Genomic DNA, 23580 nt, shown 5'->3' with positions numbered 1-23580 from the left:
TGGCTGACTAGAGTTTGACGTTATCGTCGTGAGACGGCGGTGATCAACTGACCCCTTTCGGTCACACCTAAAGGAACGAACCCCAATAGACAACTAATTAATTGTATGAGATACAATTTATATAGTCCCTTGATTTTTAGACTAAGAGGTTAGTCGATTATTTTTAGAGAGATTTCGAGTTGCGAACTCGAGGAGCGACAGTTATTATTTAATTATGCGATAATTGAATAATAAGTTTTGGGAGACGGGTTTTAGTTAAATAACTTGTAATTTACTAAAATGTACTAATTGATTAATGTGATTAATATTAGTACGTAAATAATATGTGTAGCGGTACACGCATATTTACAGAGTGATTTGGACGAAATTAATTGGAAGTATTTCAACATGATACGATGTTTAAGTAATATTTACACGTATTTGTGCGACAAATATAAGAAACAATATTGACCCGTAAATGGGTAATTGGACCGTGTAAAATAGAGTGTAGTGAATGATCATTACACTTTGCTTATTTTTCTTCCATAATTGTCATATGATCATTATCTGTCATAATGCATTGGACAATTTAAAAAAAAAAAAAAGAGTCACAACTCCCTCACTCCACCTCCACTCACCCGCCACTTTCCCCCTATATATTCCATTAATTGTTCACATTTTGACTCTACCTCACTTCTTTACTCTACCATTTGCATGTGAACAAAATTCATCTACCTTCTCTCAAAAATAATAACCATCATATTTACTAAGTTGTTAGTAAACTAAAAATAATAACTAAGATTGTTAGTATTATTTACATATTATCAAGGGTTTATTTTACAAGTATCAAGTTAGTATTTGTAAGATAATTTGTGGGTGTAGTTCTTGGGTGCAACTTGAAGGAGACTTTCTTTTTGAAGGTTTTTCAGAAGGATCATCCATATCATTTTAGCTCAAGAACAAACTAGTAAGGAGAACTAGTTTGTGCCCTTTTTTACTATATAATCATTGTAAGGAAATTGTTTTTCCTTATACTTTCAGTTTTATGCTTTCATATTAGCATGCATGTTACATAGATTACCCAAATGACAATTTATGAGATAAATTAATTTTATTAGAGAGTCTAATATGGATCTATGATCTTTCAAGTGGTATCAAAGCTTAGGTTTGTAATTTGCATGTTGATTTTAAGCATTTTAATGAATTATGTGATAATTTATAAAAACTCAAACATTGTGTTAGAAGAGGTTTTAGCACAAAAATTTTAGAACATTCATACCTAATGATCTCAAAAGGTTTGTGGAATTTTTGGGTGATTTTTGAAGTTAGTTTGCTATTTTTAATGTTTTTTGGTAGAAAACCGAGTCAAAATGTTGTATTTTAGTTAAAAATTGACTAAAAGTAGTTAAAAGTTGATTCGATGCATGGATTTTTTATGATAGTTCATGCATGTTTTCTACTGATTGTATGCAAAAATTTGAAGGTTGGTTCGAATTTTTTGAATGTTTATTGTTTTTTGAATTAAAAGTCGATAAAGGTCCAATTAATTAATCATAATTTCGAAACTTTTGATTCTGCCCATGATAAATTTATGTACATTTAAGAATATTATTTAAATGTCAAAAGTGATTTTGCATGTGTGTTTTCACTTTATTTTGATGTTTATTGGTTTTAGTGGTTAAAAACCAATAAATATCGATCTTTTTCTTCGCAAAATTTATTCGGAATTTTTGGGCAATTTTTTTGACATTTTGGTGTTCTTGGGAGTGTTCTAGAATACTAAAAAATTTTGGGTAATTTTTCAATTATTTTGGATTTTTACTTATATATTATGTTTTTATCAATTAAATTTGCAAATTATCACCAAATCAAACTAATAATTTATCATAAAATTAGTGAGGACTAATTTTGAGGTTCAAAACAGTTTGGACAATTAGTTTGGACTTAAATGAGATTTAAGAGTTAATTATTGATTTTTACATGTTAAAAATCGATTAAATCCACAAAAAACCGAGATGGATACCAATGAATGATAGATAGGACGATTTTGGCATCATTTTTACAGTATTTTAAGCATATTTATTTAAGTTGAATGAATGATTGTCATTTATTTAAAGTATTTATCTTATTGTACCTAGTATGTCCTAGTTAATTTTAATCGTTATTTCCCGAAATGAATAGGAATATCGATTTCTTTGTAATTAAATACGATCTCGTATCGTCGGTTTGTAATTAATTAATAGTTTTATTTTATTAATTAATGTATAATAGGAATAGCTATGTAATTCATTTGTAATAGTTATTTTTTACCGGCGTTTCCAAAAGACGGATTACTACGAGACGGAGTCTATTTTTGGAAGGTGTTCCAAATCCCACAAGGAAGAGCCACTTAAAGAATGAAGAGGCAAGGGACCAAGGAGTTGGTTTCCGAAATGTAATAGACTAGTTTTTATTAACTAGGTGGCCATACTAGGATTTATTCATATGCTTACATGTTTGTTTGTTTTATTTTCGCGCATGCCAAAATTGCCATTCACATGCATTTTATTTTCGCGGTTGTCAATTCACGTCATTTACATTCACCGAATTAGTTCAGTTATAAGGAATTTATGACTAAATTTACAAGATCTCTCACATAACTGAAATTAAGATTAGCCTTACCAATTAGTAACACCTATGAATCTCTTGTTCATTAGAGCCACGCTCGCCCAAGCGGGGTGTTCTCTTTTTACCTTGGGTAAGTAGGGTGGTAAACGGTTATCACACGCTAAAATTGGTTGGACTCAAGGGGATATAAGACGGTCTTGTGTTCCGGGGCTAGTAGATGAATTTGAGGAAATTCGTCGACCAAGAGTTCTAGAGGTAGAGTTAGTCAACGCGACTTACCGAATTTACGCAATTATGGGATGTTTCGCCCAAGCGATGCTCATTTTTGTTTAATATTTGGGTCTTGGAATCATTTATATAATTTAGTGGGGGGTCATTATATAAATGCTAAAACTTGCTAAACATGTTTTTACAAGTAATTTTTAAAACAATAAAAGTTAATTTTTCCTTTTTGTTGTAGCATTTTAATTCGCAATGTCAACTTCATCAACTCCATCGACTACTTCACTAGGTAAAGATTCATGGCTAAGGTCTGTAATGGACCAATGTATTTTAAAAGAGGACGGTAGTAACTTTCTTGAATGGGAATCCAACATCAAAAGTGCCGCGTTGTCCGACAATGTGCTCACTTACTTGACCGATGCTCCTCCAATCGAGCCCGGTGTAAGAGCTTCATCGGCGGTGCGGACCGCCTATGATGACTATGTGAGGATGTTGAATGATATCAAGAATGTGTTGATATGGTCAATATGCCCAAAGCTCAAGCTATCATGCATTTCTTTAAATGCTTACGAGATTTTCACTAGTATGATCACTATGTTTTCCCAAACACCAAAAGTTCGTCAATACGATGCGGCGGCACGCTTCTTTGAAGCTAAGCTTGAGAGGGGCCAAAAGGTTGGTCCCCATGTACTCAAAATGGTCGAATATGTTGACATCCTAGAGCGTCTAGGGTGTAAGATTCCTAAGACTCTTGTGGTGGATCGTATCCTTCACTCACTCCTCACCAAGTTTGCCCACGTTAGGGTAAACTACAACATGAATGACATGGATAAGAGTTACCATGAAATTCATGCACTCCTCACCCAAGCGGAGAGGGATATGGAGGCTAGTGGGAGTGAAAAGGGAGATGTTTTAACCATGAAGTTAAAGAACATGTCTCTTGGAGTTAAGAAAGGAAAAGGGAAAGAAAAGTCCCAATTCAAGAAATCGTCAAAGAAACATGACAAGAGAAAGGGGAAGGCCGTTGAGAATGGCAATCCAAAGGCAAAAAGTGTCAAGCTCTCCGAGGCCGAATGTTTCAATTGTAATGGGAAGGGGCATTATAGGAGGAGTTGTCCCAAATACTTGGAGGATCTCAAGGAAGGGCGTGTGACGCCTATTGGTATGATTTCCTCTCTCTATGTGATAGACGTTAATTATGCTTGTACTTCCACTTGGGTACTTGATACCGGATGTGGCTCTCACCTTTGTAACCATTTGCAGGGTATAAGGGACGTGCATGCACTAGCAAAAGGTGATGTGGATCTCCGCATGGGAAATGGAGCTAGAGTAGCCGCCGTTGCCGTAGGGACCTATGTGCTCACTTTAGCTAGTGGTTTAGAGTTGTATTTAAATAAGTGTTATTTTGTACCAACTTTAACTAATAACTTCATCTCCATTTCCGCGTTAGACGCGGAAGGCTTTTGTTTTATGATTAAGAACAAGTGTTGTACTTTTTCTTTTAATGATGTGGTTTATGGCGAGGCCATTTCAATTGGAGGCATTTATGTTTTAAGTGATGTTAATGACGTTTATCATATGGAAACTAAAAAGAACAAAAAGGGTGATCCAAATGAATCCTACCTTTGGCATTGTCGTTTAGGCCACATAAACGAAAGACGCATTAAGAGACTTGCTTCATCAAAAGTGCTCAACCCAATTGGTTTCGAATCTTATGGTACATGCGAGTCTTGCCTTTTAGGCAAGATGACTCGTGCACCTTTTGCGGGAAAAGGGACACGAGCTAGTGAGGTTTTGGCTCTCATACACACGGATGTGTGTGGACCATTAACCTTCACCGCTAGAGGAGGTTTCCACTACTTCATTACTTTTACTGATGACTTAAGTAGATATGGGTATGTCTACTTAATGAAGAACAAGAGTGAAGCCTTTGACAAGTTCAAATAGTTTCAAAAAGAAGTAGAGAACCAATTGGATAAAAAGATAAAGACCCTACGGTCCGACCGTGGTGGTGTGTATCTAAATATTGAATTTGATTCACGCCTAAAAGATTGTGCTATAGTATCACAATGGACTCCTCCTGGTACACCGCAATTAAATGGTGTAGCCGAAAGGAGAAACCGAACTTTACTTGATATGGTTCGGTCAATGATGAGTCTAACTGAGCTTCCTAGTTCATTTTGGGGTTTTGCCCTCTTGTCTTCAGTATTTCACTAAATCGAAGCCCGACTAAAGCGGCCGATAAGACTCCATATGAGATATGGACAGAGAAAGTCCCTCATTTTTCATTCATGCGTATTTGGGGTTGCGAAGCATACGTTAAGATTAAGTCTGACAATAAGCTTGCACCCAGGTCTGACAAATGTCTTTTTGTAGGATATCCAAGGGAAACACGTGGCTATTACTTCTACAATAAGCAAGAGAACAAAGTGTTTGTGGCTCGTGATGCTGTCTTTCTAGAAAATGAGTTTATTTCTAGGAGACAAAGTGGGAGAAAATTTGAACTTGAAGAAGTTCGAGATCCACAAACCGAGAATGAGGTAGATGAGAACATGGAGGATAGCATTCCCTCTTCCTCTGAAATGGTAATTGTTCCAAGAAAGTCAAGTAGGATTTCTAATCCACCTGACTGTTACCTTGGTAACATCGAAGAGGATGGTGTTTTGTTACTTTTTGAAAGCGATGAACCCACTACCTACAAATCGGCCATGTCTAGTCCCGACTCCTCTCTTTGGCTAGAAGCCATGCGGTCCGAAATGGATTCCATGTACGAGAACCAAGTATGGGACTTGGTGGATTTACCTGAGGGAGTGCGACCCCTTCAGTGTAAATGGATATATAAAATTAAGCTCGGCGTGGATAAACATGTGGATGTTTACAAAGCTAGATTGGTGGCAAAGGGTTTCACCCAAGTTCATGGTTTACACTATGACGAAACCTTCGCTCCAGTCGCTATGCTTAGGTCCATTTGGATAATCTTAGCGATTGCCGCATTTCATGATTATAAGATTTGGCAAATGGATGTCAAAACTGCCTTCTTAAATGGGATTCTAGAAGAAGAGGTGTACATGATACAACCTAAAGGTTTTGTTGATACATCTAACCCTAAGAAGGTGTGTAAGCTTAAAAGGTCCATTTATGGTCTTAAGCAAGCATCTAGGAGTTGGAATCATCGATTTGATCATGTTATTAAACAATACGGTTTCACTTGAAGTGTGGAAGAACCGTGTTTATCCATGAAGTTTAGTGGGAGTAAGGTTGCATTCCTTGTCCTATATGTGGATGACATATTGCTCATTGGGAATGATGTTCCATCACTCACTTCCGTTAAGGACTGGCTAGGGAAACACTTCCAAATGAAGGACTTGGGAGAGGCACAACGAATCTTAGGTATCCAGATCTATAGGGATAGGTCCAAGAGGATACTAGTATTGAGTCAAGAAGCTTATATTGACAAAGTTCTTGACCGGTTCAATATGAAAGACTCCAAGAGAGGATTTCTACCTATGGACCAAGGGATTACTTTGAGCAAGTCACAGTCTCCCTCCACCCCTAAGGAAATTGAACACATGAAGATCGTCCCTTATGCTTCCGCTGTTGGGTCTATCATGTATGCTATGATTTGCACTCGTCCCGACGTTGCGTATGCCTTGAGCATGACAAGTTGGTATCAAGCCAAGCCTGGTGAGAGTCACTGGATAGCCGTAAAGAACATCCTTAAGTAATTGAAAAGGACTAAGGATTCGTTCTTAGTGTTTGGAGGAGAAACTGAGTTGCGTGTAAGAGGTTACACGGACGCAAGTTTCCAAACCGATCGGGATGACATGAAATCCCAATCTGGCTATGTGTTTATGCTAAATGGAGGAACTGTTTGCTGGAAGAGCTTCAACCAAAGCGTTACTGCGGATTCTACAACAGAGGCTGAGTACCTTGTAGCGTCTGAGGTTGCGAAGGAAGCTGTTTGGATTAGGCAATTCATGGAGGGGCTATGAGTAGTTCATTCCACAAAGGAAATTGACATTTGTAAGGTTGGGACAAATGATAATATTGCTGATCCTTTAACCAAGCCTTTATCAAAGGCTAAGCATGATGGTCATGTCGTCGCTATGGGATTGAGACGAGTACCACATTTTCTTTAGATTATGGATATGTAATAATTGGATAGTGTATCTTTTATTATATATATAATAATCACATTCATTGTTTTCGTATTCATTCTTTTATGAATCTTTTATTTAGTGTGACTAAATTTTAATACCTTGTTTATCTGAATAAGTTGTGGAGACAATGTTGAACACTATTCAAGTGAATAAGATGAACATTGTATTTTGTCCCTAGTCACTTAATGAGGTGACGTCTCGGAGTGACTAGATTGTAAGTCGATTGATGGTTGTTCAACACCATAAGGTCATATGTGATGACTGGTCGATTACATAGGCAGAGTGTGTGACACTTTGCCGGACAGTGACCATTTAGAGAGTCCCTAAGTTCTATTATAGACGCCTGGTCGTGGCGGGGATCTCTAAGATGTTCTAATGAGTCGATTCTTTTGACTTGAGACTATTATCTGAGCAAGTGTAGTTTTCGAGTGACTTTGGTTTTTGTCCTAGGTCGTGCGTGAAAGGAGGCCAAAAGGGCATTTACTAGGTCATGGTGAGCTGTATTTTGCAATAGGATAGATAGGGCATACAAGAATTGTCCACCCACGTTGGGTAACTATATCTCAAGGCCACTCGAGGAGTTAATGACTACAAATGCGTGGCCATGCTCGGAAGTAATCTGTGAGAGATTTTTCCGGTCAGGTAGTCACACTCCCGATCGAGAAAACCACTCGCGATATGTTCATGTGCAAGTGCGACCTTAAAGACACCTTGCATTGAGTGGGAGATTAAAACGGACAAGAGAATTGGTAGCGCACACCTTGTGTCAGACAAGTGGGAGATTGTTGGAGCTAGTGTCCTCCATAATAGTGCGTTAACATATTAAATCTCATTAATGGAATATCATCAGATATTTATTTATTTCATCCTCGTCAGTTGATTAACGTAAATCGATAACGGTTGGCTGACTAGAGTTTGACGTTATCGTCATGAGACGGCGGTGATCAACTGACCCCTTTCGGTCACACCTAAAGGAACGAACCCAAATAGACAACTAATTAATTGTATGAGATACAATTATTTAGTCCCTTTATTTTTAGATCATGAGATTAGTCGATTATTTTTAGAGAGATTTCGAGTTGCGAACTCGAGGAGCGACAGTTATTATTTAATTATGCGATAATTGAATAATAAGTTTTGGGAGACGGGTTTTAGTTAATTAACTGTTAATTTATTAAAATGTACTAATTGATTAATGTGATTAATATTAGTACGTAAATAATATGAGTAGCGGTACACGTATATTTACGGAGTGATTAAATTGACATTGAGGATTATACTAACCTGAATTTTGTTGTGCATCTGTGTGGGCATGTGGGGCTTGCTGAGTCCAGTATATCACAAGTATACTTCTTTTTACCAGACAGAAGCAAGTCTTGTGTACAAATGATTTCATCTGTGTTCATTTGTGAGTTGGTAAGTATAAACCTTCCAGCCAAGCTTCAACTGTTTACACTCTACATGCTTTAAGCCAAGCTCAGACTCCCAAACTAACCGGAAATTAAGCTCAAATCGACTTATTATTAGAAAATCTGAAGTAGCAAGGTAATAAGTACTTCCTCGAATGTCTAAACTAACATCAAAAACCATCTTAAACACAGATAAACCCATTTCCGGAGTTCACCACTCAAAAACTAACCGACACAATGTCAGAACTCTAACACCATAGCCACATCAAAACATCAACATAACCAAAACACCAAAGGGAACTAAGATAGCATTCGAAACATGATGTTCTCCTCGAAATCAAAAATCAATAACACAATCCACAAGTAGATGAGATGCATAAGGTTAACCTCAAATTCACACCCAAATTCATTAAAGCTAGGGTTCCCTAAAACTCAATTATTTCATCGAATCATAATCAAATAATAAAGTACAAGATAACATTAATGGAATAGTAAATCAAATCAGTAACCAAGATCAACAAAGAAATTGAAAAAATGAGTTGGAGAAGTGAAGAACCTATTGAAAATCGAGAGAAGCGACTTGGAGAAATGGGTATGATGAAGAAAATTGAAGAAACTCGCCATTTTTGCTGCGAAAATGAGAAAAAAAATGGAGAGATGTATGAAGTGGAATTGGAGTGCTGAAGATTATTGTGTGGCGAAGTGAGACGAGATGGGTGTTTTTTCAAGGGTTAGAAGAGTGTGATAGGGTGGCGCGATTTTTAACTTATTTTGGACGAGTTTATTAGACAAGATTTTGTAATCTCCGATGTAAGATTAATAGACATCCGATTTTTCAAAAGTTTGTTACCTATATGATTGGATAGACATCGGATATTTTCAAATATCCGATGTATAAATTTAGACATTGAATTTTTTGATAAATCCGATATCTATTAAGTATTGTGTAGTAGTGGGGTCTTTATCATTTGCATAATATGCATCACATGGTAATATTTAAGGATTTTGCTCGGGCACTTATGTTGTCAAAAATGCATTATAACATGATATTGATTTCTGACGAGACTCGAAGAGTCGGGATAATTGAGGAATTGTTGTTCATAGCATGTTGGGATTAAATTTTATGGTGAGTCCCATATTTGGTGTTGTGTTTCATATTGCATGTGTCGTTGTTATTTTACTGTATTGGAGATCGTTGGAGGTGATACTTGGTTGTTGAGGAGATGTAAGATGGTTGGGAGACCATCTTACGCTTGAGATGCCTGTTGGAGCTTCCCACTCCAAAAGGGAAGTGCACATTAATGACTTGACCACGGAGGGACTCATGTGGTTGAGGCACGACGTCTGGCAGGGTATCCAGTTGGCTTCTGGTCCCGGTACCATAGGCGTGTCCAGACTACCTGTTTGTGAGGTATGGTGTCGTGGGCGTGTCCCTGACACCGGTGGTTGTGGGTACGTTTGGGCGTGTCCCGGTACCAGCGTGGTGATTGTATAATAGTTTCTTGTTCACATAACTGACATATTGGATATTTACATATTGTGTCGTGTGTCGTGTTTATTTATTGAAACTGACGTGCTTGAGTTGTGTGTAAATTATCACCTATTTCTAGGGCGCCCTGTGTCGATCCATATGATATTTTCGATCATATGGGGAGCCGTCTTTTACAGGTTGTTTTTGGTATCACGCGGGAGACCGGACGAGCCACGAGCCTTGGTGACCTTCGAGGCGAGCATAGTTTGTTAAAAGCGTATATTAGTCATGATTTGTATCGTTTATTTTATTTATTCATTCATGGTTATGTAATCCACTAAATACTTTATTTATAATAATTGTTTCTTAATTGCCTTGGCCGGGTAAGAAGGGGGTTTTATAGCCTGACAGTTCAGGCTTACTCTGGACAAATTTTATGGGTAGGTTGGTCCGGACTTGTAATACCTCAGAATTTGGGCTGTTGGGTACTCTATTGTGTAGGACTTACTCTGTCGAGTAAGTTAGTTTTGCATTCTGGAGTACGTTCTGCCTGATGGGTACTCGATCGAGTAGGGGCAACTTGGTCGAGTAGCGGGTACTTGATCGAGTACGTTAGTTACTCAATCGAGTAAGTCGCGTTTTACGGGTTTCCAGCTGGGTTTGATAGTAATGCGTGAAGAGCTATATAAAGTTATTTTGACTATTCCTTTTTACCTTTTACTCGTATTCTCAAACTTTTCACAAAAGAAAACTACGAAGCACTTTCTCTTCACTCGTTGCTATCAAATCAAGGCTAGGGTTTATCGGATTTCTGAGTCCATCACCGTGTTGTGATCGTCATCTTGTGGGTAAGATTCTTATATTGTTTTTATGTCGGATAATTAGTATTGCTCTAACCCTAATAGGGTGATTTGGGGGTTTTGGGTAGAAATCGGTTTATGATGTGTAATTGTTGATTATTTTTGTAGGTGACGATGTCATACTTTTGTACATTTGTGTGATTGGCTGCAGTTATAGCGGATTGCGAAAAGATAGGGTTTCCCTACTCAGTTATTGTGTCAATTGTTGGAGCTAGTGTCCTCCACAATAGTGCGTTAAACATATTAAATCTCATTAATGGAATATCATCAGATATTTATTTATTTGATCCTCGTCCGTTGATTAACGTAAATCGATAACGGTTGGCTGACTAGAGTTTGACGTTATCGTCGTGAGACGGCGGTGATCAACTGACCCCTTTTGGTCACACCTAAAGGAACGAACCCCAATAGACAACTAATTAATTGTATGAGATACAATTTATTTAGTCCCTTGATTTTTAGACTAAGAGGTTAGTCGATTATTTTTAGAGAGATTTCGAGTTGCGAACTCGAGGAGCGACAATTATTATTTAATTATGCGATAATTGAATAATAAGTTTTGGGAGACGGGTTTTAGTTAATTAACTGTTAATTTACTAAAATGTACTAATTGATTAATGTGATTAATATTAGTATGTAAATAATATGTGTAGCGGTACACGTATATTTACGGAGTGATTTGGACGAAATTAATTGGAAGTATTTAAACATGATACGATGTTTAAGTAATATTTACACGTATTTGTGGGACAAATATAAGAAACAATATTGACCCGTAAATGGGTAATTGGACCGTGTAAAATAGAGTGTAGTGAATGATCATTACACTTTGCTTATTTTTCTTCCATAATTGTCATATGATCATTATGTGTCATAATGCATTGGACAATTAAAAAAAAAAATAAGAGAAACAACTCCCTCACTCCACCTCCACTCACCCGCCACTTTCCCCCTGTATACTCCATCAATTGTTCACATTTTGACTCTACCTCACTTCTTTACTCTACCATTTGCATGTGAACAAAATTCATCTACCTTCTCTCTAAAATAATAACCATCATATTTACTAAGTTGTTAGTATACTAAAAATAATAACTAAGATTGTTAGTATTATTTACATATTATCAAGGGTTTAGTTTATAAGTATCTAGTTAGTATTTGTAAGATAATTTGTGGGTGTAGTTCTTGGGTGCAACTTGAAGGAGAATTTATTTTTGAAGGTTTTTCAAGGAGGATCATCCATATCATTTTAGCTCAAGAACAAACTAGTAAGGAGAACTAGTTTGTGCCCTTTTTTACCATATAATCAATGTAAGGAAATTATTTTTCCTTATACTTTCATTTTTATGCTTTCATATTAGCATGCATGTTACATAGATCACCTAAATGACAATTTATGAGATAAATTAATTTTATTAGAGAGTCTAATATAGATCTATGATCTTTCATCAATGATTATAAGATGGTTGTTTGATTGATTGACATGTTTATGATATCGTAATTTGTATTGGCATTGTTTTACATTGATATTATAATTGGTAGTTGTTGTTGTTTGTTTGCGGTTCGCGAGGTCCCCGCTCGCCTGAGTGGAGTCACTTGTGGGAGTGGCTTCACGCCCTTGATTCGCCCCTTGCGGTTCCCGTCATAAGGGGGATGTGCACATTAAGGAACATGGGTTATTCGCTCGACGGAGATGAGCGGGGCTTAGGTGGCAACGACTGTGGTACCCCACTGGCGGTGTGGAATATTTGTTGCGATGGATATTCTGGCAGGCCTACACACTTTAGTGTGCAGTCAGATGATTGGTGATTTGACGGTGTTTGGGGGATTGTGATTGTGTAACTGTTTGTTGTATTGTCTTATATTGTTTATAAAGTAACTGACACCGTTTAAATGTTTTGAAAACTGTGGTGATCCATTCGGGGAGGGTGAGCAATTGTTTAGGAGGTATATCTCAGGTTCGCACGGGGTTAGCTGGGGATGGAGTCACCACTAGTCAGAGTAGTAGTCTTCCGCTATTGTGTCATAACATTTTGTTACTTTAGTTGGATTTTGGATTTGGAACAGTCGTATTTATTATACATATGGTAGCATTCTCATGTACTAGGTGGTCTTGGTAAAGTACCTTGGTGTATGGGGGTGTTACAAAGTGGTATCAGAGCGAAGATTTTTGAATCTGTAACTAATGAACCCAATGAATGTATAGAGTCAAATTAAAATGAATCCGGGTAGGAGTTTTTTGGAGCTAACACAAAGGCTTGGGAGACGTCCTAAAGTCGCGAACTCGCCCTACAACTTTGAACCGGTCAGTATGGGGTGTCATGGGATCGCTACTTGTTTTATGGTTGTTTCATATGCACATGTTGGATGAAGATATGATTGATTTGAATAGAAAGTGTTGGATTGTATGTTGGATAAAGTTGAAGGATATACATGACCATGATGAATGCTAATGTTTGGCTTTGTAGTAATAACATGCGATAGGAGTTGTGATATTTGTATATATATGATTAAGTTGGAATAGAGGGGTAGGAGGCATGCTTTGGTGTTTCTTGTATAGCTTTTGATTAGTTAGTAGGTTGTGGAATAAGAGATGTTAGTTAGTAACATGTGAAACCGAATAGTTATGTTGTTCGACTATAGAGGAGCTGTATTCAAACTGTTATTACTGGATATGAATATATGATATTGATGTGATTCCAATTGAAGGTGATAGCTTGTTCTCTTACGATTCTAGCGATAGGTCACACGCCCAAAATGACCAAGAAATGAGTGAGATATGACCGTTTTATGAAAATTGGACGATGCTGAGAACTGCGTAGGGTACTCAATCGAGTAGCCCTTACTCGATCGAGTAAACCTCTTGGTACTTGACCGAGTACCCCGTACTCGATCGTGGTACTCGATCGAGTATCCTTGCTAATTTTTTATGCGTGCTTCTGATCTTCACCTACTCGATCGAGTAGGCTGTACTCGATCTAGTAACTCCTGTTTTGGGTCATATGCTTATCTTTTGACCTCGTCGCATATCATATTTATTTCAAAGTTGTTCTTTTGCTTCTTTATGCATTATTTTACATATGTGTTGGTCCTGATACTTAAGTTACCAGAGCCTATGATGTAAGGAGTAGCACTATATGATGAGTATGAGTTTGGTGGGGAGGACATGGGTTAAATGTGGTTGTGATAGATAGTGGGTAAAAGGAAAGGGAAGATTGATGAACTTATCGGGACAGGGAGCATGTTTTGTGAGAGGTACTGAGTGATATTGTCACGTGTTGAGTAATGTAAAGGTAAGCGTATATGGGAAAAGACAAAGGGAGATGATGCTAAGAGGAAGGAGTGTTCCAGGGGCAAAGTCCTTGGTAGTAGAAGATTCAAATCAGGAAGATATGGAAAAGTCGGTTCCGAATGAAACTAGGGCAGGACCAGATGTTGATGAGGAACGTAAGACAAAAGATATTAATGAGATTAATGGCATCCCAGAATTAGTAGTTTAAACGGATGAAGAAGAAGAAGAATGTGATGAAGATGACATTGCGAATGAAGAGGATGAGGAAGTTGTTCAGGAGATAGCAGAACAGAGTCCTCTTTTTAGCGAGGAAGAACCAAAAACAGAGACTGATGACATGTTACAGTTACAATTGGAGGATGTTGAAGAGGAAATTGAATATTGGAGTCAGGCGGTGGTTTGCTTTATTCTGGGAGCAAATCCGCCGTGGCAGGTGGTAGAAGGTTTCATAAGACGGATTTGGACGAAGTTTAATATTAACATAATTTCGTTCATGCCCAATGGTTTTTTTTTGTTAGGTTTAAAACAATGGAAATGAAAGAGAAAGTCATGAGTTCAGGGCACTATCTTTTTTACAATAAACCAATGATTATTAAGGCTTGGACTAGGGACATGGAAATGACAAAGGATGATGTGAAATCAGTCCCTGCTTGGGTTCAAATCCATAAATTACCCCTAAAATTTTAGGGTAAAGGGTTACCTGAAATAGCTGGTTTACTTGGGAAGTACATTAAATGTGATGCAGCCACTGAGGAAAGGACAAGGTTGGGTATGCACGTGTTATGGTAGAACTGATGGTGGACCAAGAGTTGCCTTCACAGATTGCTTTTAAGGATGAAAAAGGTCTGATCATAAGAGTTGATATAGAGTATGAGTGGAGACCTGTCAAGTGTAAGAAATGCCAAGGCATGGGGCATGATATGGAGTATTGTAGAAAAGGAAATCAGGGAGATGCTGGAAAAAAACCAGTTAAACAGATATGGAGAGTAAAGCAAACTATTGGGGTACACAACCAGTTGAAGTACAACCACAGGAGGGCACTCTGCCTCTGACTAAGACAAACACTCAGATGGTGACTAGGTTTGTAACCCCAGGCAAAAGATTTGTCAGAATGCATAGACAGGAAGGAGACATGAGTGGATATAGTGTTGATACTTTTGACGCTCATTCTTACAAAGAAATACTGACATCTCCCTCAAAAAAGAATGGTACTGATATTGGTAATGGTCGCACTAAGTCTCCTCTTTTACTTAATGGATAAAATAGGATTTTGGAATGTGAGAGGAATGAATAAGCAAAAGTTCATAAATTTTTTAATGCAAAATAAGGGTGTTGGGTTATTTGGTTTGTTGGAAACAAAAATAAAGAGCAAGGCGATTAGTAAAGTTGTAAATAATTTCAATAACTGGTGTATTTCAACTAATAATGGGTACCACAATAATGGGAGAATATGGATTCTTTGGGATCCTAAGGTTTTCAGAATTCAATTTATTGATACAATGCTCAATCCATCTATATGAAAGTTGAGGCATTGGTGAGCAGAAGTACCTTCTATTTTACAATGATATATGCTTTTAATGGTATTCAAGAGAGGACTCCTCTGTGGGATCACTTAAGAAGGTTTGCTGGTCAAGCTGATGGTCCTTGGGCCATGGCTGGTGACTTCAATTGTGTGTTGTCAGCTACTGAGAGAGTGGGAGGCAATACTACCAATGCTAAGATTGAACCTTTCAGAAGTTGCATTGATGATGGTGAAGTAGTGGACATTCAGGCTACTGGCTCTTTGTTCACCTGGAATAATAAGCAGCAGCCTGTGGATAGGATTTATAGTAGGCTTGATAGGTTTATGATAAATAAAGCTTGGAGTGATCATTTTCCTGAGCTATATGATAATTTCCTCCCTGAGGGCATGATGGATCATACTCCCTGCTTGATTTTTAGCTCAATGCAGGTCCAAAACACCAAAAGCTTCAAATATTAAAATATGTGGGGTGCTTCTAAGGATTTTGTGCCTATCATCAAAAGGTGTTGGAGTCATACTATCCAAGGCACACCTCTTTTCAGGGTGACAAAAAACTTGAAGCTCTTGAAGCCTGCTCTGAAAGCATTGAATAGAGAGAAGTTTAGTGACATTGAGACTGCAACATCTATTAAGCAGAGTAGAGTAGCGGAATTGCAGGGTATGATAGGAAAGGATCCCTCTAATGTATCCCTTATAACTGAGGAGTTTGAGGCTTCTAAAAATTTGAGGGAGCTGACTGAGGCTAGGGACAGTTTCTTGGCTCAAAATTCTAAAATACATTGGATGCAGCAGGGGGATACTAATATCTCTTATTTCCATGGAGTGCTCAAAAAAAGAAGGAATGGAAATAGGGTTATGATGATTGAGGATAGGAATGGTAAACTGTGTGATACACCAGAACAGGTACATAATGCTTTTCTGGAATATTATTAGGGCCTGCTTGGAGCTAATAAGGAGACAAAAAGGGTACACAGGAGATTAATTGAGAAAGGGACCAGATGTAATGCTGATCATCATACCCTTCTGAGAAGACCAGACACTTGTAAGGAGGTAAGGGATATATTGTTTGGAATTCCTGACATCAAGTCCCCTGGACCTGATGGCTTCACAAGTAAGTTCTTCAAAGATGCTTGGGATGTTATAGGTGGAGATGTAGTAACTACTGTCCAAGATTTTTTTATTCACAAGAAACTTCTCAGGCAAATCAATGCTACAACCCTTACAATTGTTCCCAAATGTGAGAGACCTCAGAGTGTTTTACAGTTTCGTCCTATAGCATGCCGCAATGTCATTTGCAAAATCATTTCTAAGCTGCTGTGTTCCAGATTAGCTGATGTCTTGCCTAGCATCATTGATCAAAACCAGGGGGATTTCATTCAAAATAGGAGAATCTAGGAGAACATTCTTATTTGCCAAGACCTGATAAGACTTTATGAAAGACCTAATGCTTCTCCTAGGTGTATGTTCAAGATAGACCTGCAAAAAGCTTATGATACAGTGGAATGGACTTTTGTTGAACAACTGCTAGATGCATTTAACTTCCCCACTGACTTTAAAGAGATGGTATTGCAGTGTATCACTACTGCAAGCTTTTCTTTATCTCTAAATGGGGACATGTTTGGGTATTTTCAAGGTAAGAGGGGTCTTAGACAGGGGGATCCTCTTTCTCCCCTTATTTTTACCTTATGTATGGAGTACCTTACCAGGAATTTGAAATATGCAGCAGAGAAGTATGAGTTTAACTACCACCCACTATGCAAAGAAATCAAACTGTCAAATTAAATGTTTGCAGATGATGTTCTCCTGTTCAGTAGAGGGGATGCCTGTTCCATGATGCTCTTACTAAGATCCTTTTCTACCTTTTCTAAGGCATATGGACTACAGGTAAGTGCTGCCAAATCGAATGCTTATTTCCAAGGAGTACCAGAGAACATCAAATAGGATATTATGAGAGTGTCTGGGTTTGTGGAGGGACTGCTGCCTTTCAAATACCTTGGGATGCCTATACAGACCACAAGACTGAAGAAAAATGACTTTGAGTGCTTGGGAGAGAAGATATGCTGTAGAATACACAATTATGGGGCAAAAAAATTCTCTTATGCTGGGAGACTGGTGCTGGTAAAGTCAGTGCTCTTAACATTGCATCATATTGGGCCTCAATGTTTGTGCTCCCAAAAGGAATCATCAGTAGAATAGAAGCTACTTGCAGAAATTTCTTATAGGACAACAGTTCTGATTACAGGAGGGCACCACTGGTAGCTTGGGAAAAGGTGAGCTGTTCTAAAGAAGAGGGAGGATTAGGGCTAAAAGACCAGAAAACTATGAACAAGGCTATGATAGGCAGACTGGTTCACTGGATAATGGAAGAGAAGGATTCAATTTGGGTGAAGTGGGTACATAAGAACTACCTAAAAGGGAAGGCTTGGCTGGATTATAAATCTTCTGCTAACTTCAGTTGGGTTTTGAGAAGGATTTGTAAAGTTAAGGAAGAGATGCTCCCTGGGTATAATTATGGCACATGGACTGCACAGTCCAAGTATGTTCCTGCTATGGGCTATGAATGGCTCAAGGATAGGAAAACGGCTGTTACTTGGTCTAAATGGATATGGAATGAGCAAGTGGTACCAAAGCATCAATTTGTGGGGTGGTTATATGCACATGGAGCTATGAGGACTAAGGATAAACTGATTAAATATGGAATTGAGGTTGATGACAGCTGCTTGTTGTGCAATCAGGCTGCTGAAAGTTTGGATCATTTACTATGTGACTGCATATACAGCAGAAGGGTCGTGCAGGAGGTGAGTCAGAGGATGAAGATTACATTTCCTGTCACTGATATGTTAGACTGGTGCACTCAGAGGACAGGTACAAATCTGCAAAAGGGGGTGCAGCTTGCTTTGCTGTGGGGAATTGTGTATAAAATTTGGCAGCAGAGGAACAAAAGCAGAATGGAGGGGATATTACTAAGGCCTGAAAGAGTAGTCATTCAAGTTATTGAGGAGATTAAAGCAAGACTACGAGGAAGAGATTTTAGAATGATCACAAAGACGGACTTAGATTGGTTACAAAGCAAGGAATTATATGTAATAGACAATCAATGATGCTTGATAGACATATGTACCTTATTTTTTGATATTTAATATACATACTCACATTTTACAAAAAAAAAAAAGCGTATATGAGCAAGGGGTGATTTAAGCTCGAGGAACGTGAGAATGAAAAGATTGAAATGAGGGATGCGAATAGTGGCAACTTGGGATGTGTAAGGATTTATGGAGGGAGATGGTTAGGATTGTGTTGGTTAAGGATATATGTGATGGAAGTCGTTATAGAAGGATGGAAACGAATGGTGTAGTGAGCTTAGATCGAGTTATGCTGCGATTGTAGCTAGTGACTGAGTTTGGGAATGTGGATTATTAAGAGGTGAGCCTAGTGTATAATTCTTTGGGCAATTAACGGTATAAAGTGAAATTTTGGTTCTAGAGATGTAAAAAGGTAGATGCAATTAATTGATGAGTAATCGTTGATTGTGTGGACTTAATGGTGGCAAGTGTGAGTGAGTAGCATGATAAGAGAGAATCAGTGATAAGGGAGAGTGAAAGATACTGATATGAATTAATGGAACTTGAGTTGTGGAGCAACGAGAAGGTAACCGGATTACTAAAGAATTAGGTAGAAGAAGTAAGGAGATGAATTATTAATTGGTATTGTTGAGTATAAAGGGAAAAGACGGATGGAAGTAAGCTGAGAGAACGTTGACCAGAGTTAAGGAACATGAAAGTAAGGAATCATGGAGATGTACGATAGCATCATGAGAGGGTGTGAGTTAATGGTTATATTGGAGTTTCAGTACGACATGTTAGCCATGAGTTTTGAGGACTTAAGGGAGTAAGAAGTTGGTAGAGTATTTGCACGATATGAGATTTTGGTGGAGAGTTAGGTTACAATGCAATTAAGGATAGAATTGGAATGAATGTTGAGGTAATTTTGTTGATAGATTTGATGTTCGTTATTTAGGATGTTAACCGAAGATAGGAAAGGAACTGTTATATTTAGAGGTGAGTGTAAGATATTTTTTATACGAACAGTGGTGGTGTTGTGTTGTTGTCACTAGTGGTTAAGGGTGATGATGAATAGAGAAGATAGCCGTCCTAGAGAGGTTGATTTTGTGGAGGCCGGATTGGTATATATGGTTGTGAGGGAGTATAAGATGTGGATATACGAGGCGTCTGTTAGTAGTTGGGTATTAATGGTATGGTTACATTCATCAGGAGGTGATAGTTACGCGAATGGGAGAATGTGTTATGAGAAGCATACGAGTTAAGCTCGGGCGAGAGGTAACCTTTATCAGGTGGTAACTTACGTGATCAGGATTGGCTAGTTAGATTCGATTATAGGTCTATGATGTGTGTAAATTTTTGTGTGAGGTTCTGATCTCAAGAGTAGTGGTATGGTGTGATAGTTATAAAGTCGTATCTGAGTGTTCCGCGTCATATGTTGTGTACGGTAGCCTAATAGGATGATATTCAAAAAGTGGTAATTTGGGTGATCTGGAATGGCTAGTTATACTTGTATGTGTATGTATAATATCTGTAAGTGATAGTGTGAGGTTCCGACCTCATGAGTAATAGTATGGATGATATTGATAAGGTTAATATCTGTTTATTCCGTGTAATATGTTGCGTTGTGATCTAGTAAAGCTGTTTTAAGGAAGTTTTCTTGTCCAGGAAGTTATACTGAGTCAGTGTTTATGGGATTGTATAATTTGCGATGACTATCGATGTGGTTGTTGTGCCTCGGGTGGTGATACGGTCATGGTACTTTGTGTTGTGATACGAGTATTTTCGCGTTGCGTTGCGGTGCGGCTGTTGGTGGCGGTGTTGCGATGTCGTCATCGGTTGTGGTGGAGTAGGCGGGATACTGATGAGACGAACTTTCGAAAGTGTATATCCGTTATTTAGATTGTTGTTTTGTTACTGCTGTTTCCTGTTAGTGTCGGACTGGGCATGTAGATACCCAGTATCTGCTGAAACTCCAATAAACACCCGATGATTTTCGGACTACAACATGTTTTGGAATCGCGGCGTTTGATCGACAGTTTGTGTATAACTTTACGTCGGAAAACTTAAAACGATTTCGAAAATAAAACATTTCAAAACATTTCAAAAATACCTGGAGTGTTTAATGCACGACGACGGGGTCGCAATGACACTAACTAGAGTCAAAACCGGCACCGGACCAAAAACCGACTCAAAAATTCAAGTCCCGACTCCAACAACGAGTCAAACCGAGTCAACCACCAAAAACAAAATATTTCAAACCTTCTACCTTAAATTTTCCCGGATTTATGTTTGGTCAAGTACCAAACATATGATTACAAAACCTAGGATAGAACAAATCATGATTGCGTTTGTTGTGAAAGTGACAAGACAACTCGAAGAACCGCGACGTGGCTCGTGCCTCTTTGAGCAACCCTAGTGGCCACGTCGCTCAAAACTCACACAACCACTCATTCTCCAATAACTACCCCTCAAATGCCTCCCATTTGAGACTTACGCGAGTGTCCGCCCCCTCTTTTCTCCCTTAAAATTCTCGACTCGACTTCTTTAGTCACAATCCGACACGTATTTACGACCTAACGATCGTAAATACAAGCATTACACATTGTTCGGTACCGTCATCGTTCATTAAACCACTTGACCGACCACTTCGACCACTACACCGTCACTAAACTTAAAACACTCTTTTTTACTTACCAAAACGGTTTTAAACCGAGTATTTTCCGATCAAACGAGTTGTTACACTTACGTCGGTCACTCGCCATAACAAAACATGTAAGCATGAGGGTGTAAAAATCCTCTTTTATTATATTTTCATTTGTTTCATGACTATAACATGCTAAAACGTGCATAACATGAACCAAAACATGGAATAAACAAGCCAAAACTGATTTTTGGCCTGAGACAGAAGCCCCTTGGTTCGCTGGCTTGCCCGCGCCTAAATGGGGTATCCAGGTCAGAGATCAACCGTGTTTGTTCTCGTCATTTCCCTTTAATCTATTTTCATATTTGTAATCGGTTTTCACCATTTCAAATATTTACAAACCCTTTTTATTTCATCTTATTTGTTTTAACCATAAAACATTTTTCACCCCTGGTTCCTCATACCATGACGGTTAAATCCGTGTTTCGGTGATAATATTCGGTTAATGACATTTAAAAGGTATTTTAAAACCTTTTATTTCATTTCTTTACATTTCTAAAACAAACATATTAGTCACCAACACAAAGTCATCCTTGGTTCTACATACCATGCCGGATTTTAACCCGGGTACGATGATGAGTATCGACTAATTATATCCAAATGAACTTAAAACAATTAGTTCATAATTATTTGCAAAACTATTCATGTCAAGTTTGTCAAATCGAACCCGGCACCGAATATTATCAAGACAATTATGATTATTCGAGTCTAGTTCATCAAATCAACAAATGCGGTCTAAACGACTCTTTCAAACCGAATCGGGTTCAAATACCCGTTTTCAACACGTCTTATAACGTTTTCTAAAAAGTCAGAACACGGCACATAAACCGTGGGCTGACCCGGGCCTAAACAGGCCCTCTATTTCTCATTTTCAAAACCAGGGAGAGGCCCCTTATACCGCCGGCTGGCTCGCGCCTCATATAGCTGTCTGGTACAGGACCTGTTCCCTTCCAGAATTAGTCTAGGACGATTCTGACTCCGGTTAACTCGGATATAAGACGGATCAGATGACTATTTGTTTATTCAAAACCATATTTGCAAAATGCCTTAATAAGACAAAATGATCACGTTATGCACCCTAAACCTAATACGGTAAATGGATGTTTAATTTCCGTCTTGCATGCAAATCAATCATTAATCCAACTCGACATATTATACTTGATACTTAGATTAAATCAACCAACTTAGAAAGCTCTCACATGTTAGGTTTAAATTATTGGATGCGCATTCATGCATTTAAACCGTTTTATCAACTTTTGCATTCAAACAACTAAGATCGATCAGTAGAGGCCGCTACCGCGGGCGGGATTTGGTGTCTGATTAAAGGGCTTCCCAATACGTACCTTCACCTCTTACTCAGAAACTTTGGATAGTGGACGACCTTATCCAGGGCGTACGAGAGTCATTCTAGAGATAGGATGCTAAAGAGAGACGATTTCCTTATCTTTAGTACCTATGTCAAACGCTGCTTTGTGCTTCGATTTGACCGAGGTATAAAGTGGAATTCGAACGGGTTTCAAGCATCCCACAAATGCTTGGTGGCGACTCCGAACATCTCTAATCGTTTCAAGACCCTTACCGAGACGAAAACGACCGATCTAAAACGATCTGGTCGAAAGAATCTTTACTCCGCCGAGCGTGGCTTTCAAAAGTCCACTGCATGTCCACAGATTGGCCTAGCGTGCAGGTGCTCCGTGACTACGGACCGGTAGGTGGAGCCCCAAATCCACGGACCGAGACGTGGCCCATGTCCACAGATTGGCGACTCCGCTGGGGAGAACTAGGAAACTTACGTCTTTGTGATCCCTAGATGGTGAGACTCGAACGAGGACTTGGTTGGAATACATTAATTGATATTACGGCCACGGTCTGGTTCCTTGTCCGGGCCCACAACCCAACCCTTTTTGACCAATTGGCTCGTCTTGTCGTTGTGAGTTTTCTCATCCCCGCGTTTCGAATCCAGATTGAGTCAAGCATACCATTGGCGTTACACATTTCTGTTTCGTCAAAGAGCTTTCATCACTTTCGAGCACGAGGCTAGGGCACCCTCCTTACACATTTTGTTTGGATTGGTATCCCTCTCGCAAATCGGGGTTTCATTGCTTGGTGTGTTACCCACCCTTTTGAGCCAAAACCCATGTCAGCATAATGCATAATATAATGAACTGTGAGTGCTTATGTGCTACTTGATCATAAGTCCTTCCGTGTCATTTTCAAAACTTTCAAAATCACCTTTTTGCACCATTATAATGGCCGTCACAAACCTCGGTCTTTCTCCGACCGTTGCACGCCTTT

The 23580-nt window shown here is 38.5% G+C and overlaps 2 protein-coding genes across 2 annotated transcripts; both read left to right on the top strand.

The window, feature by feature from the left end:
* Positions 1-15069: 15069 nt before the first annotated feature.
* LOC141628824 (uncharacterized) lies at positions 15070-15981 on the top strand. The gene is made up of 2 exons (XM_074441921.1): positions 15070-15220; positions 15590-15981. Exons 1-2 carry the CDS (start codon positions 15070-15072, stop codon positions 15979-15981), a joined length of 543 nt encoding a protein of 180 aa, XP_074298022.1.
* A 3-nt stretch (positions 15982-15984) lies between these two features.
* Positions 15985-18623, top strand: LOC141628823 (uncharacterized). Its single transcript, XM_074441920.1, has 6 exons — positions 15985-16425; positions 16456-16838; positions 16980-17155; positions 17315-17406; positions 17533-17640; positions 17745-18623. Exons 1-6 carry the CDS (start codon positions 15985-15987, stop codon positions 18621-18623), a joined length of 2079 nt encoding a protein of 692 aa, XP_074298021.1.
* Positions 18624-23580: the final 4957 nt, after the last annotated feature.

This window comes from Silene latifolia, chromosome Y, assembly GCF_048544455.1.
Source record: "Silene latifolia isolate original U9 population chromosome Y, ASM4854445v1, whole genome shotgun sequence".
In the NCBI taxonomy this organism is placed as follows: Eukaryota; Viridiplantae; Streptophyta; class Magnoliopsida; order Caryophyllales; family Caryophyllaceae; genus Silene; species Silene latifolia.
The sequence above is the reverse complement of the archived record's forward strand: the minus strand, read 5'-3'. Positions and strand labels throughout refer to the sequence as shown.